Source organism: Dendrobates tinctorius, unplaced genomic scaffold (genome assembly GCF_039654945.1).
Source record: "Dendrobates tinctorius isolate UK_male_01 unplaced genomic scaffold, ASM3965494v1 ptg000019l, whole genome shotgun sequence".
NCBI classification, from domain to species: Eukaryota; Metazoa; Chordata; class Amphibia; order Anura; family Dendrobatidae; genus Dendrobates; species Dendrobates tinctorius.
Genome location: NW_027361687.1, coordinates 49,472,305 through 49,487,654, shown reverse-complemented (window position 1 = coordinate 49,487,654; position 15,350 = coordinate 49,472,305). Strand labels below are relative to the sequence as shown.

The following is a 15,350-nucleotide window of genomic DNA, read 5'->3' as shown; positions in this document are numbered from 1 at the left end:
TTTTTTTTTTTGCTAATGTTTTCCAAAATTTGTTCTTCTAACCCACTGTCCTGAAGGGGTCATTCCCAGTTAAAGGGAACCTGTTACTTGCACTTCCAACAATATACCTCCAACACCATACTATTCACCTCTTTTACAATTTTAAAATTTTGCCTATGTATAAATCATGCTAATTATACTGAGCAGTCATATAGGCGGGACCACTACCCATTAATAGTCAAAGTCCAGATTGTAATCATGGCCACTTTGGCTTGACTTAGGTTAAGCTTGTTGAGCATGCCCAGTAAAGTAATGGGTGTGGTTACAGCCTACCTGACTATGCACATGAATGGCCCCGCCCACATGACTTCTGAGGACAGAACTGGCAGATTAACAAAGGGCATTTTCATTATTGCAAATATGTCCACTATTTTTTTTTTTAACATTTGCCATTGCAGTTGTGAATTTTTCTTTCCCGATGTTTGTAGCTTATCACTGTAGGCTTTTAAAAAAAAAAAAAAAAAGCTACAAAATTTTTGTTCAAATGTACGCCTTCCCAACCCAAAACGATCACCCAAAATTTTGGCTAAATTTTTGTGTTACATGTGATTTTTTTTCTGCCTATAATGAAGTGTAAAAAAAAGGGTAAAAGACAAGATGAGAATTGTGCACGTTACGCAACATTCATTAACTTTGAAGAATTTGCTGCAATAGTCAACTAAGATCACAAGACAAGAAATAAACAAAGCACAAACTAAGCTCTCTCGCAAAGTTTATAAAAGGGCACCTCGGCTAAAGTGATGGCTTTTTGGAAATGCAATTACCAGGATCCCTTTAATCTCCATTTTTCTATATATATTTACATTTTCGATCCCTATCAGCTTCGCTTCCAGTTTGCTTTGCCCGTTTGTGCCACGAGCCTGCTACTCCATATAGTCACGTCAGAGCTAGAGGATTGCCGCAGCGACATAACCATAGAATAGTCAAAAATCACACCGAAAATCTAAGAGCCGCCCCTTTTCTGCGGTAGGACGTCGCGCCTTGTGATCTGTAGATGTAACGTGTAGCTTTTATACAAACCTCCTAACCTGTTCATATGCAGCTGGTCTGTTAGAATGTGATTGGACCGGAATAGCGGGTCTATTCCTGGAGCTTAGATACAGATTTTTTTTTTTTTTTTTTTGTGCGTTGATAAATCCGGAGTCGCTCTAGTTAATCATATCTAAAAAGCCAGTCCGATACTGATTTCTATGTCATTGTATCCGGAGCTGCTGTTCCTAGTTCTGCTGTAAATGAGATCTGTCTGTGCACAATAAATGCAATTCTGTTAAAATGTATTACATTTTGTTTGGTTTTTTTTTTTAGCATTAAGAAAAAGATAATAATAATTGCAAAATTGGCCAACTTTGTCAAATGGGTGTCACCAGATGGCGATGTGCTATGTCATTGGGCACCATCTAGTGGCAGCTTTTTGTTTTGCACTTAAAAAAAAAAAAAAAAATCCAGTGAAATGTCCTTTATTTAAACTGAGTACCTCCTCTAATCGCCGCTCCTCCACTGATTCTGGAACAGTTTTGTTTTATTTTGTGCCCCTATATTCCAAAGTTATGACCCCCTGAGATAATAGTACAAAATTTTGCCTTCAGCCAACTCTGCAGATACCACAGAATTTCTTTGCCTTTTCTCCTCTGACACTGGCCAATCAAAACACAGTGAAGTTCTAGGGTACACGCCCATTTGGCTGAGGGAAGAATTTGCAGCATTATTACCGAGTGGAGGGGGGAGGCATAACTTTGTAACGAAATGGCACAGAGGAAATAGAAAAACTGTTCCTGAATCAGTAGAGCAGCGTCAACTGGAAGAGATGCAGCTTTTATTTTTTTTAAAAAAAATTCAGTGAAAAGTCCTCTTAAGTGCAAGAAGAAAAATAAAAAAATCTAGCCCAAGATGGAGCCTAGTGACGTAGCACAGCGCCACCTGGTGACATAACTTCTCTGCTGAAACGGACCAATTTATGTCACCACGTGGCGATGGGTCATGTTTCTGTGCACCATCTAGAGGCGGTATTTTTTTCCTTTGTATTTACAACACAGAATTGCACCCACAATAAATTCTCAGAATATAAAACTATTTTTTTATTATCAGCAAATTTAAATAGAAAATGGGAAAAATTATATACACATATTGTACACTCTCAATATAAAAGTACACAGGGCAGTGGGAGAACACTTGACAACTATTAACGCTCATATATACAAATATTTCACGTGCCCATTATGTATTTATGAGTTATTGCAGAGGGCATCATCAAAACTTGGATTATAGCAGAGGGGCAAAGATCCAATTTTGCCAGGACCCTATTGTACACTTAGAGGGGACTTGTCACTTGCCATTAATATGTAATTTTTTTTCCTTTGATATAAAAGCCACTGTTCTCCTGAATCCGGTGATGTTTCTCTTTTGTTCCTGCGCCTCTCTGTTCCTGAGATATGGTCTTCCCTTCCCTGTATACAAATCTAGTTTTGTTTTCCAAATGGGCATGGTCATCAAGAACACGCCCACAGAAGAGTTGAGGAGTACACCCACTTGGTTAACAAGAATAGAGAAGGCCATATCTCGGGAATGGAGAGGTGCAGAAATAAAAGAGAAACATCACCGGATTCAGGGGAACAGTGGCTTTTACACCTATTAACAAAATTACATTGATAGCAAGTGACTGATCTCCTTTAAAAGCACAAAATAAAAACACACTGTAAAACTTATGAATCCATCAGTCAACAGCAGCTTGCTGGTGGTTTCCAGATTCAATCTTGTGACTTGATTTGGCCAAGTAAAGACAAACTAAAAAAAGTGCAATCAAATCACGTCAACATGACATAAAAGCAAGATTTTTAGATTTAGTGACTAGATTGGTGATAATTGAAGGCGGAGTTTCACTTTACTAATGCAGACCAAAAAAAAAAAATGTTGGCAATTTTTGAGAGGTCACTTGATGTCCAAATCAAATCCTTTTCAAACTAAAGTAATAGATAGGACTGATACCTAAAGGGAAAATCTGATAAAAAATCTGTTAAATCCCACCCATGAGGAATAACCAGACCCCACCCATGAGGAACAATCATTACAGATTTTTTAAAGTTATATTTCCCTATTAATTGACCATCATGACAGCATGTAAATACCACTTGTCAGATATAGGACTAGAACCCACAGTTGTCAAATGTTCTAATCCCCACTACAAAACATCCTGCCCCAACACCTCAGTGTAATCATAGTGGAACTTGGTATCATTGAGGCGAATCACAACCCAGCTATCACAATGACCGGAAGTGTTATCATGTGGACTTGTTTTGTATAGATTTGTGTCATCTTATAAACAGTATGGCTATAGATGTTAAACCAAGGTCTGTCAGAGAACAGTGACAGGAGGTGTTGTCATGGAGACTTGATTTTTAAAAAAATGTTTAAATAATTCAATTTCTAGGAAGTGTTTTCATAATGACTACTGATTAGGTGACATCCAGGCATTTCTGATCTGCCAGTGCACAGGGACTAGAAGTGTTGTCATGGTGACTTTTTTTTTTATATAAAATTATAAGTCTTCCCATAAGCATTATTAAAATAAATATTAACCGAGGTGCAGTGTATGAGACATGAAAAAAATAAGAAACAAAGTTACCACAACACAAAAATATATACATCTATATGTAAACAGTAAAATAAAATATTCTACGACTTGTTCCGTTCATGTTGTAGCTTACATAGGAACGTCAGAAGTCACTATGAAAGGACACAGAACCTCAATGGATCCAATCTTTGCTTCGGTTCTCTAATTTGCAGTAGAGCCAGAAGTGTTATCATAGGGAAAAGTCGATTTTTGACATATAATCATTTGCGAACTTTGTTCACCAGATGGCGCTCTGCTCTTTATGTACAGAGTCTCATCCATGCAGCTTTCTCGTCTCAGCCCGAAAGTGCTTATTCCGGGGGATCTCCATTTACCATGCAAGTTATTGTTCCCACAGTAGTGTAAGAGTTGTCATAGGGTTTCACAGCTATGCTATTACAGGTGCTATCGCTTTAATTCATTGTCCAACCTAAAAGAGGAGAAGCAGACAGTTTTACTACAAAGTACCAAAAGAGGACATCATGGAACATGAAGAAAAAAGTGAGAACTGTCAAAGAGACAGAAAAAAAGAAAACAATCAGAAACCTGGAAATGCAGAGCTGTAGTGTAAAGCATGGGGGAAAGACAGACAGTCTGAGCATTGGATGAGGTTGGAGATTGAGAAAGCAGGCAATATATGAATCACAGGGGGGCACTCACTCTTGAATACAGTCTGGTATGTGAACATTATCTAGTGAAACGTGCTGCGCCAGATCCGCCAGGCTGCTGACAAATCGTATCTTTCTTCCAAATTTGGAGCTTAAAAAAAAAAAAAAAAAAAAAAAAATTACATAGTTTTCAAAAATTAATACAGGAGAGAATGAAAGCAGTTACAAAGAGCATCTCGCTATCTGGAGGACCGACTTTACACAAAACCCACTGATGATATTGGATACTGTAATTCCTCATTTCTCCAGTGGTGGCACTGTGGGGAAACTGAACACTTAGGGTATGTGCACACGCTGCAGATTCCGCTGCGGTTCTGCAGCGTTTTTGGCCGCTGCGGACCCGCAGGGTGTACAGTACCATTCAAATGAATGGAAAAAAAACGCTGTGTAGACGTTGCGGAAAAATCCGCGCGGATTTGCTGCGGTTTTGAAACCGCAGAAAGAATTGACATGTCAATTCTTTCTGCGGAATCCGCAGCGGGTTCCTATCTCCACCATTGTGGAGATGGTGAATCCGCAGGACCAAACCGCAGGCAAAACCGCAGATAATCCGCAGGTCTTTTGACCTGCGGTTTATCTGCGGTTTTTGCAAAATCCGCGAGAATGAATCCGCAGCGGATTCCGCAGCGTCTGCACGCACCCTTACAACCAGGTTTCCACACAGATCACAGGAGGTCACAGAAGAGAGAAACTTAGCGATTAGCTTATTGTCTAGGTACAACCCCTATAAGATACTCATCTTTTATTTTCCGGCACATCTCCCGGAGAGACTATGGAATATCGGAATTTCTATCCATCCGATGTTAATGAGACAGGGATAACTAGGTAATCATACACACATTTTCCCATAATCATAACCCCCATCAAAAAGCCCCAAATCCAAAGGGGCCATAGAACTGCCAGCAGCTAGGCCATGTTTGGTGTCTAAGCGTAGATAAAATCCCGATAGAAAAGATGACATCAGTCTCCACCTTCTGTGACCGCTCTATGAGGAGTTATTACACAAATTGGGATATCCTAAAATTATGGAGGGCGAGTCCGGCCCACAACCGGGACCTTGTGAGGTCATAGTAGAGGGGTGTGTGGGTGGGACTCGGGGTCTGATAAAAGATCGATCCCAATTATAATCAGTGTTATGTTCCTTCTGTTCTGTAACTACGCCTCGAAGCCATAGCTACCGTAACGGTGTCCATTTGACCGAAACAGAGTGGTGGTGGCGGCGAGTAGTCTGGGGTTATCTGACTGAAGGCTCTGACTGTACCGGGATGTGTACACATATTCCATGTGTTGGAATCTGGAGGTGCATATGCCGTATGCTCAGCGCTAATTTTCTGATAGCCAGCCTAGTGGCGCAAACAGGCTGCGGCCTTCTCTGTTGATCGTTGGCCAGTCGTGTAATTGTCAGGACGATAGGGGGCAGGAGAGAGCTGTTCTCTCCAAACATCACAGCAGGTGGTACTCGTGACCCTCCTGGCCTGTGATATCAGGAATTTGTGGGATTAAGAAAGTCCTGACAAATATGTGGATTCCTGACATACATATTTATTATAATATTATCTATCTACAATATATATATATATATATATATATATATATATATATATATATACACACACACACACACACACACACACACATATATACATACACACACACACAATCGCATCGGGTATTCTAGAGTCTCTGTTAAAATAAAAAATAGTGATATACTCACCTTCCGACGGCTCCCGGACTCTGTCCCTCCTCTCTCCATGCTCCCGGCATCTTCCGGTCCCAGTAATGCTTTGTGTGAAACACTGCTGATGACGTCGCTTTCTCGCAAGAGTGACGTCATCTCCGGCCCTTCTCGCTAATCATTACTGGGACCGGAAGATGCCGGGAGCATGGTGAGAGGAGGGACAGAGTCCGGAAGCCGTCGGAAGGTGAGTATATCACTATTTTTTATTTTAACAGAGACTCTAAACTACCAAATGCGATAGAATCGGGCCACCATCTAGTGTATTATACTCCTGTTACACCCGGAGCTGCTGTCACTGTTCTGCTGTTACCTAATGTATTGTAACATAGTTTTGAAGGCTGAAGGAAGACCTTATGTCCATCTAGTTCAGCCTATTTTTAGTGCAGCTGTTATGCATTGTTGATCCTGGGGAAGGCAAAAAACCCACAGAGTAGAAGCCAATTTTCTCCATAGGGAAAAAAATTCCTTCCCCTAAACTGGGTCAACCAACTATAATATTCTGTTATTTGTAACCTTCTATACTGTTACTCACAAGAAAAGCATCCATTCCTTTCTTACATTCATTCAGTGAGTTGGCCATCACCACTTCCTCAGGAAGAGAATTCCAGAGCCTCACTGCTCTTACCGTGAAGAACCCTCTTCTATGCTGGTGCAGAAATTGTCTTTCCTCCAAACGAAGAGAATGCCCCATTGTTCTTGTCACAGTCCTTGGTACAAACAGTTCATTGGAGAGATCTCTGTATTGCCCTCTGATATACTTGTACATATATATTAGGTCTCCCCTAAGTCTTCTCTTTTCTAGAGTAAATAGACCTAATTCTGATAACCTTTCTGGGTATTGTAGTGAACCAACTCCATTTATCATTTTAGTAGCCCACCTTTGAACCCTTTCAAGTTCAGTAATGTCTTTCTTGAGCACCGGCGTCCAAAATTGCACACAATACTCCAAGTGTGGTCTGACGAGTGATTTGTACAGAGGGAGAATTATGCTTTCATCTCGTGTCCCCAGACCTCTTCTAATGCATCCCATGACCCTATTTGCTTTGGTGGCAGCTGCCTGACACTGGGCACTCCAATTTAGCTTCTTATTGACTAAGATGCCTAAGTCTTTTTCCATGTCTGATTTCCCCAGCAGTTTCCCATTTAGTAAGTAATTGTAGCATCTGTTTCTCCTTCCCATGTGCATAACCTTACATTGTACTCCAGTTACACCCAGAGCTGCTGTCACTGTTCTGCTTTTACCTAATGTATTATACTCCTATTACACCCAGAGCTGCAGTCACTGTTCAGATCTTACCTAATGTATTGTACGCCAGTTACACCCAGAGCTGCAGTCACTTTTCTGCTGTTACCTAATGTATTGTACTCCAGAATATGTACAGGACTGAGCCTGTGTAATGAGCGACGCAGCAGTGATGCCTTTAATGGCTGTAATGTCCCTGTACATTAAGCAATGCAGCCGTGTTGCCGCGACGCCTAAGCAACTGTTGCTGATTGGTCGCGGCCTAACTGCCGCGACCAATCAGCAAGGCAGGATTTCCATTACAGACAGACAGAATTAGACAATTATATAGTAGATAGCTATATATATATATATATATATATATATATATATATATATCTGAGTGTGTATGTCAAGCCCCGCATTATGATGTCATATATGTCATGTATGATGGGTATATGGGCATGGGACTATGGGATGGAGGATGTGTGATGGGTATATGGGCACTGGACTATGGGATGGAGGATATGCATGATGGGTATATGGGCACGGGACTATGGGATGGAGGATATGCATGATGGGTTATATGGGCATGGGACTATGGGATGGAGGATATGTATGATGGGTAATAGGGCACGGGCCTATGGGATGGAGCATATGTATGATGGGTATATGGGCACGGGACTATGGGATGGAGGATATGTATGATGGGTATATGTGCACTCGACTATGGGATGGAGGATATGTATGATGGGTATATGGGCATGGGACTATGGGATGGAGGATATGTATGATGTGATGGGTATATGGGCACAGGCCTATGGGATGGAGGATATGTATGATGGGTATATGCGCATGGGACTATGGGATGGAGGATATGTATGATGGGTATATGGGCACGGGACTATGGGATGGCAGATATGTATGATGGGTATATGCGCACGGGACTATGGGATGGCGGATATGTATGATGGGTATATGCGCACGGGACTATGGGATGGAGGATGTGTGATGGGTATATGTGCACTCGACTATGGGATGGAGGATATGTATGATGGGTATATGGGCACTGGACTATGGGATGGAGGATATGTATGATGTGATGGGTATATGGGCATGGGACTATGGGATGGAGGCTAATCATAATTTGTTATAAGTAACTACAGTTAGTTACTATGCCTGGGCAACGACGGGCTCTTCAGCTATATATTTTAAACTGAAGCTCCCCTTTAAATATCTAACGACTTAATTTTTGGAGAAACACTAACCTGATAAATGGCCGTGTGATGACCAGTAAGACTTTCACGTACCACGTCGAATGCACAATCAAGACAGATTTCAGATTTTTCTTTAACCTAAAAGTAAAAAAATAAAATACAGATATGTATTTAAAGGGGAAAACCGCCTTCAAGGCCTTGATACTAAGACGCTGCAATCACTTTTGATCGATTCTCTACATCTGAGCATTTTGGACCTCTTTAGAACAATTTCATTTTTTTGAATCAGAGTTTCCCTTTATTATTTCCACACTATATTGTTTGCACAGATCATCGTGAGGGTCTCTGGGAGGTCACTTACCGTCTCCCCGTGGCCTGGTAACAGCGCTTGATCCAGCTGATCTGGGGGATTTTACTACGTGGAGTACATCCGTTCAGATAGATCATCATGTAGTCCTCCGCCACCAGAAGATCCAGAGTTCCTATGATGTACCTGAATATACAGCATGACAAACTATGAAAGGAACTCCAACCGAAAAGACGTAGAAAAGATTAGCATCAGAAAGTATTGCGAATGGAGTTCTCCTTTAATTATACACAAGATTATATTACTGCTACGAAAAGGGCGAAGCTTTGACAACCTTTTATTCATTTTTCTAAGTGGAAGTGGCTGTCAGATCATGATCTGCTCCTCCAGGGTCACCAGAATAGGATTTTTGTATTTTAGGTGGAGTTTCCCTTTAAACCACTTTCTGCATTGGTCATCAGTATTGTGTGGCAGTGCTGCTTCCGGTGGCCGAGCCTTGTACTGCACATACCTGAAGAGATTGTCCATGATGTACTGGTAATCTGGATTACTACTGTCTGGTAGATAACAGGAGGCAAATGTGATAATGGCGGTCAGTCCGTCACCGTAATAACCTGCAGGAAAGTATAAGATAGGATTAGATACACGGCTTAATGTGCAGTATCACGTTATAGGATTAGGTACGCTACCTCCATGGGACACAACCTTCTTGTACGGCTCGATGGCCGTCATGTCCACCTTGTGTTCCCCCATCAGGAATATTCTCCATTTTCGTCCATTTTCGTCTTCCATGTCCGTCACACGATTATCAACATCAGAAAAACTCTCTGCCCCTTTTGCCTTTGGGAGGTCATCTGTAATAAAAGAGACCAGGGTCATTATGGCCGCACCGTGATCACATGACCCTGACCGTATTTTCCGGAGTCCGTCTACACAGAGGATGTTACCTTCCCACTCAAACTCGTGGCTCAGATCCAGCATTTCGCTACTGTTTGGTGTCTCCAGATCATCAATGTCAAAATCAAAGTCTTCCTCTGTTGTCTGATCATCGTGGGGGTCACTGGAGACCGCCGACTCCTGGCTGTTCTCTAGATTAAAGCTGATATCTGGGGCAGACAATCGCTTCTTCATGTGGCGGTTACCGCACAGCTCCAGCGTGCTGGGAGGACAAGCTGTGGTAGATGAGGCAAAAAAAAAAAAAAAAAAATCAGTTTTCCTGAAATTCTCTGTGCTGCTGGGGAAACCTGGTGCAAGTTTGTCTCCCTCCTCACCTGAGGGTTTATCCTCTTTGGAATCTGAATCTTCTTCCGTCGCCACCTCCTCTGGAAGGAACCTAAAATCCAAGACCGAGACATCACATGATGGTAATAAACAATCTATTAAGGTCAAGTCCCGTAGTCGTGTCAGGTGGGAGGGGGGACCGACCTTGGAAACTCTTCATCTTGCCATTCTTCTTTCAGCTCCATGTCATCGATACCCAGACGAGTGGCAGTGGACGGGGCTGCTGGACGCTGCTTGACACCACTGGAGCTGCCAGGAAAGAACATCACAATGGAGGGTCACATTTTAGCCACACTTGCCATTATGCGCAAGCTGACCCTTACAGTTGTGTCAGGGTGGACACTCGCGGTTCCGTCAGGGCTTACAGGCGCGTCCCGCAATGGCTGACGGTTCTGTCAGAGCAGACGCTTGCGATTCAGTCAGGGCTGACTGGCGCATCCCATAAGGGCAGACGATTTTGTCAAGGTTGATGCTGGTGGTTCCTTCAGAGCTTACAGGCGCGTCCCGAAATGGCTGATGGGTCTGTCCGGGCAGACTCTCGCGGTTCTCTCAAGAGCTTTCCATAAGGGCAGACGATTCTGTCAGGGCAGACGCTCTTGATTCAGTCAGAACTGACTAGGGCGTCCTAAGGGCAGACGATTCTGTCAAGGTGGACGCTCGCGGTCACTTCAGGGCATACAGGCATGTCCCGTAAGGGTGGACGATTCTGTCAGGACGAACGCTTACTGATCCGTCAGGACTTACAGGTCCATCCTGTAAGGGAGGACGGTTCCGTCAGGGTGGACGCTTGCGGTTCATTCAGAGCTGACAGATGCATCCCATAAGGGTGAACGGTTATGTCAGGCACGTCCCATAGAGGCAGATGATTCTGTTAAGGTGGACGCTCGCGGTTCAGACAGGCGCGTCCCATAAGGGTGGACGGTTCTGTCAGGGCAAACGCTCACATTACTGAGAACAATAAAAGTGTGTTAAGGTTTTTTTGTGTCAAAGAATCTGGTGAGAAAAGTGGAAACTCCATTCAGAACAGAGTGTAGGGATAGCACTCCCATTGATCACACAGATTGTCATGGTAAATTGCTCCCATGGGTTTTCTGTCAGTGGTTTATTTTCCTGGCCCCCTGATGACGGTCATTTTGGATGTCACCTATTTTTTTTTACCCAAAGACACTAACAATAAACTGTCTTTGTTGCCCATAGTAACCACTCACAGCGCAGCTTTAATTTTAACAGAGCAGTTTAAGAAATGAAAGCTGAGCTCTGATTGGCTGCAAAGGGCTGCAAGCACAATATTAATAACCAAGGCCCAGTGTGACAGGAGATAACCCCGTCAATGAGATTTCTTTTAAATTACTGATGATCCGATCGACCATCCGACGACTGAGTCAATAAAACACACATCACATAACCTCCTCATCCAAAATGTCCGACACCCCCTTGTAAAAAAACAATTCATAATATAAATCACTACAGAAAATAGCGCAGGCGTATCACAAAAACAAGGAGATCGGAGGAGCGGTCCACAACAAAACCGATCACTGGTGCTGAATTCCGATAAGTTGCTAGTACGGCAATGCCCCCATTCAAACATGGGGCAGGAGAGACCACTTTGTTGACAGTCATCGTACCCCTTAATGGAAAATTTGGTGACATTTGTGTCAGTTTTTTCCATAACGTGCTAACGTAACGGTGCAACTTCCAATAGTCTGGAAATCCAGCACCTTAGTAGTTAATAGTCACAGGTGAGCGGATTAGTCGGATCCTGCGCTGCCAGTTCTATCCCTCATTATGCAGTTATGGGCGCGGTGGAGCAAACTGCTGCACAGGTGTGCTTTATATATGTTAAAAAAAAGTGCCCCCCTTAGGCCGGGGTCACACTGGCGAGGAATACGGCCGAGTGAGAGGCGCTAAAAGCACGCATTACACACGGACCAATGATTCTCTATGGGGTCCCTCGCACCAGCCGTATATTTCTCATCCGTATTCTACGCTCCGTGCCAATCGCAGCATGCTGGGACTGTCAGCGTACTACGGCCGTAATACGCCAATGCAAGTCTATGGGCGCGCAAAAAATACGGATTACACACGGACCACACGTGTGACCTGCGAGAAATACGCACCCGGTGTCTTTTAGAAACCCTGTCATAAGGCTCCATTATATGTCCATTTTGCAAGCCTGCGAGAAAATCCCGCCATACGGATGCCATACGGATTACATACGGATGCTGACATGTGCAAAATACACGACCACACCTTGCTTACGGATGACATACGGAGCACTGTTTAGGGGTCTGTCATCCGTATTACGAATGTAAACTACTGACCGTATTTTGCGTCGGTTAGTGTGACCCCGGCCTTACATGTGCATACAGTACCCCCATACAGTATTTGCAGACAGTGTGCGCCTTTACTGGTGGTAGGAGCGACCCTTTATTTCCTATAAACACACCACTGTTGTTCGGTGAACGCAGGGTGATAAATAATACCGCCATACCGTGCTGAGCAGATACTTACACGTTGTATGCCAGGAGGTTGGAGACCGTGAAATAGGCGGCTGACATCACCCATGTAGCTGGGGGGTAGGGAAGGTACAGGGTAATGGGTGACTCCCAAAAAATCTCATGTTACCTAATAACCGCATAATCAGCCCACAGCGCACCCTGTGCACACACGGCACAAGTACAAACATGCACAATGCGGGGCCCGGCCTAGTGTATGGAGAGATATATACTGCAGGCGCCGCACTCTTATACTGAGCTGATTTTCTAGCTAATTGAGACTCTTCCCATAATCCCCCAGGGGTCTGCTAATCTGAATAAAAAAAAAGTGGTCTTATAAGACCTCATTAAAGGGGAAGGTCTAAATAAGAAGGGTGTGCTATCATGGGTTTTCTGGTATCGACATCGGTAGTTTGGGATCTGTCCTTGAAAAAATGATCATCTAGATAAAGTGGCAGCGTGCACGGCCTCTGCTGCGACCCCCTTTTCAGCAATCGGTGGGTAACCCAGCACCAATCTAACAGTTATATACCCCTTTACCTATATAATTGCCTCTTGAATGGGCGTGGGGTGCAAGGGATGTTGATGCTTTAGGCTGTGTGCACACGTTGCAGATTCTGCTGCGTTTCCGCAGCGGTTTTGCCCCTGCGGAAACGCAGCAGTTCCGCTGACAAGGTACAGTACAATGAAAGCCTATGGGTTTTCAAAAGCGCTGTGCTCACGCTGCGTTTTTTTCCGCGGTTTACAAACCGCAGCATGTCAATTGTTTGGGCGGTTTCACACCTCTAACATAGTAGAGGCGTGAAACCGCAGGGCAAAACCGCAGTATAATCTGCAGTTTTACCTGCGGATCCGCCCGGAAAAACCCGCAGCTGAATCTGCAACGTGTGCACATAGCCGTTGTGTGTAGTAGGGCACACTCGATAGATGGAGACCATCAGCAAGTATGTGACTGTCCAGTAGCGGGCGTGCTTGTAATCATAGATCACATCTGCAGCTCCGAGTTGCTCTCTAGACTGGTGACAACCCCATAAGGCGCTGTCATGGCTGCCTATGGTTGTCACCTTAGCATGGAGATGAGACGGGGCAAGTTCCCACCCATCTGTCATTTTAAAAGTGGGAGTGTCTTTAACAACAAATATGGCTGGTGCCTAGGGCCAAACACACCTGTGAGCAACTCACTTCTGAGTAATGGATATATATGTGTACGGTAATTAAAGGTACGATGAGCAGGACATGTGAACCTTGGAGGTGACATTTTTAGGGGCTTGTTAAAATCCTGTGTTTTATATACTGCCAGACTTGTTAATATTACAAGGAGGTAATCTCCAGTCATTACCAAATTCATCAGAGGGTGCAGGAGTAAGCCGCCATGACTAACGGGGGATCCAGCTCAGAACAGACCCTCCCACTGGACTCCTGATCTACAGTCATAAAACCAGGCTTTGGGAAGCGCTCCCACACCTCCTGAGTACAGGGCTCTGCCTGTGAACCCCTGCCAAATTGTAGAATCATGACAAAGGGAAATTCCATTGTTAAAGGTGTCACAAAATATTGTAAGACATATCCAATTCCTCCCGGATTTAAAGAAAAAAACCCCACCACATCCTAAAATAACAAGCAACTCGGGGGAGGGGGAATCATCTTACAGATGAGGGTATGAGTCAACGGTCCAGGTACTCTCTTCCTGCCATTTTCCCTACAAATACTGATAACTAAAGGTGAGCGAGCATGCTTGAGTGCTAATAGTGTCCCCGTGGCTGATTGTTAGGAAATCCCTGTATTTGTTGCGGCTGTCTAGCAGCCACGAGACAGACAATCCATGCATGTGTTGCGACTGTTGAACATCTGCGAGACATGTAGCCGCAGGGACTCGAACATGATTTTTGAGGATGCCAAAAACACTGTTTGCACCCGTGCATGCTCGCTCATCCCTAATAACCATATTAATGATGTTTCCATGTATGTCAGTAACCGTACTACGCCTACAGCAGCACTCTACTATGTGACAAGATGATATTTGAGTGGGTGTGGAGGGGCAGGGAGAAAGTACCTGGACTCAATATCCGAGCACAGATCGAGGGATTACATCTGATATAAATACTAAGGGGTAAGAGTGATATTATAGGACATTTTATAAACTACCACTGTCCCCACAGGTATGATTAAAATTAATTCCCCAAGGTTATTATGGATTATGTCAGGTCCCAGAAGAGGTTGCAGCCACGTACAGGGGGATGGAGGAGAGCACTCACCTTTGGTGCAGATATCCTGGCTCGCCGTCATTGTCCATCTTTAGTAGTTGTGTGATGGTTGCGAGAGAGGTTTTCTCCTCGCCCAGACTCATTATGCAGGGAATACACACCTATCACAAACCAGTTCTTCCACCTTTCAGACCTGCATCAAGTGTTTCGTTTTTTTCTTCCTTGTCAATTCAGCTGAGTTTTAATTTTTCTTCTCACCTCCTTCCATAAATTCTACAGGGGGGGGGGGGGCAGAAATAATATTTATGCATAGGCCTTACGTGGCCCAAAAAGCTTCTGGACACTTTGCTGGAATCTTTCATGGTAAGGAAGATGGAGTCCAGACTATGAAGAAAGCAGCACTCTGCCTCGATCACAGCAGAGAATCCCAGCATTACCTAGGTGTAGTTCTTAAAGGAATTCTCCAAGAATGTAATAAAATGGCCATCTGTCACATAATTCAAACTGCAACCTGTCCTGGTCACATGTCAGCATGCTCTTCAGTCTAAAATCACAGTAACAAAGACCTTTAT

The 15,350-nt window shown here is 43.7% G+C and overlaps 1 protein-coding gene across 2 annotated transcripts; it reads right to left on the bottom strand.

Moving 5' to 3' along the window:
• Positions 1–2,090: 2,090 nt before the first annotated feature.
• BNIPL (BCL2 interacting protein like) lies at positions 2,091–14,960 on the bottom strand. 2 transcript variants are annotated; one of them, XM_073566985.1, is made up of 10 exons: positions 14,830–14,960; positions 10,224–10,328; positions 10,070–10,131; positions 9,746–9,970; positions 9,488–9,652; positions 9,310–9,412; positions 8,853–8,984; positions 8,543–8,629; positions 4,307–4,405; positions 2,091–4,076 (listed from the first exon to the last, which is right to left on the bottom strand). In XM_073566985.1, exons 1-10 carry the CDS (start codon positions 14,919–14,921, stop codon positions 4,052–4,054), a joined length of 1,095 nt encoding a protein of 364 aa, XP_073423086.1. In that variant the 5' UTR covers positions 14,922–14,960; the 3' UTR covers positions 2,091–4,051. The 2 variants fall into 2 exon arrangements, with proteins under 2 accessions (XP_073423086.1, XP_073423087.1); XM_073566986.1 differs by lacking the exon at positions 14,830–14,960 and adding an exon at positions 12,591–12,873.
• Between the last annotated feature and the right edge of the window lie 390 nt (positions 14,961–15,350).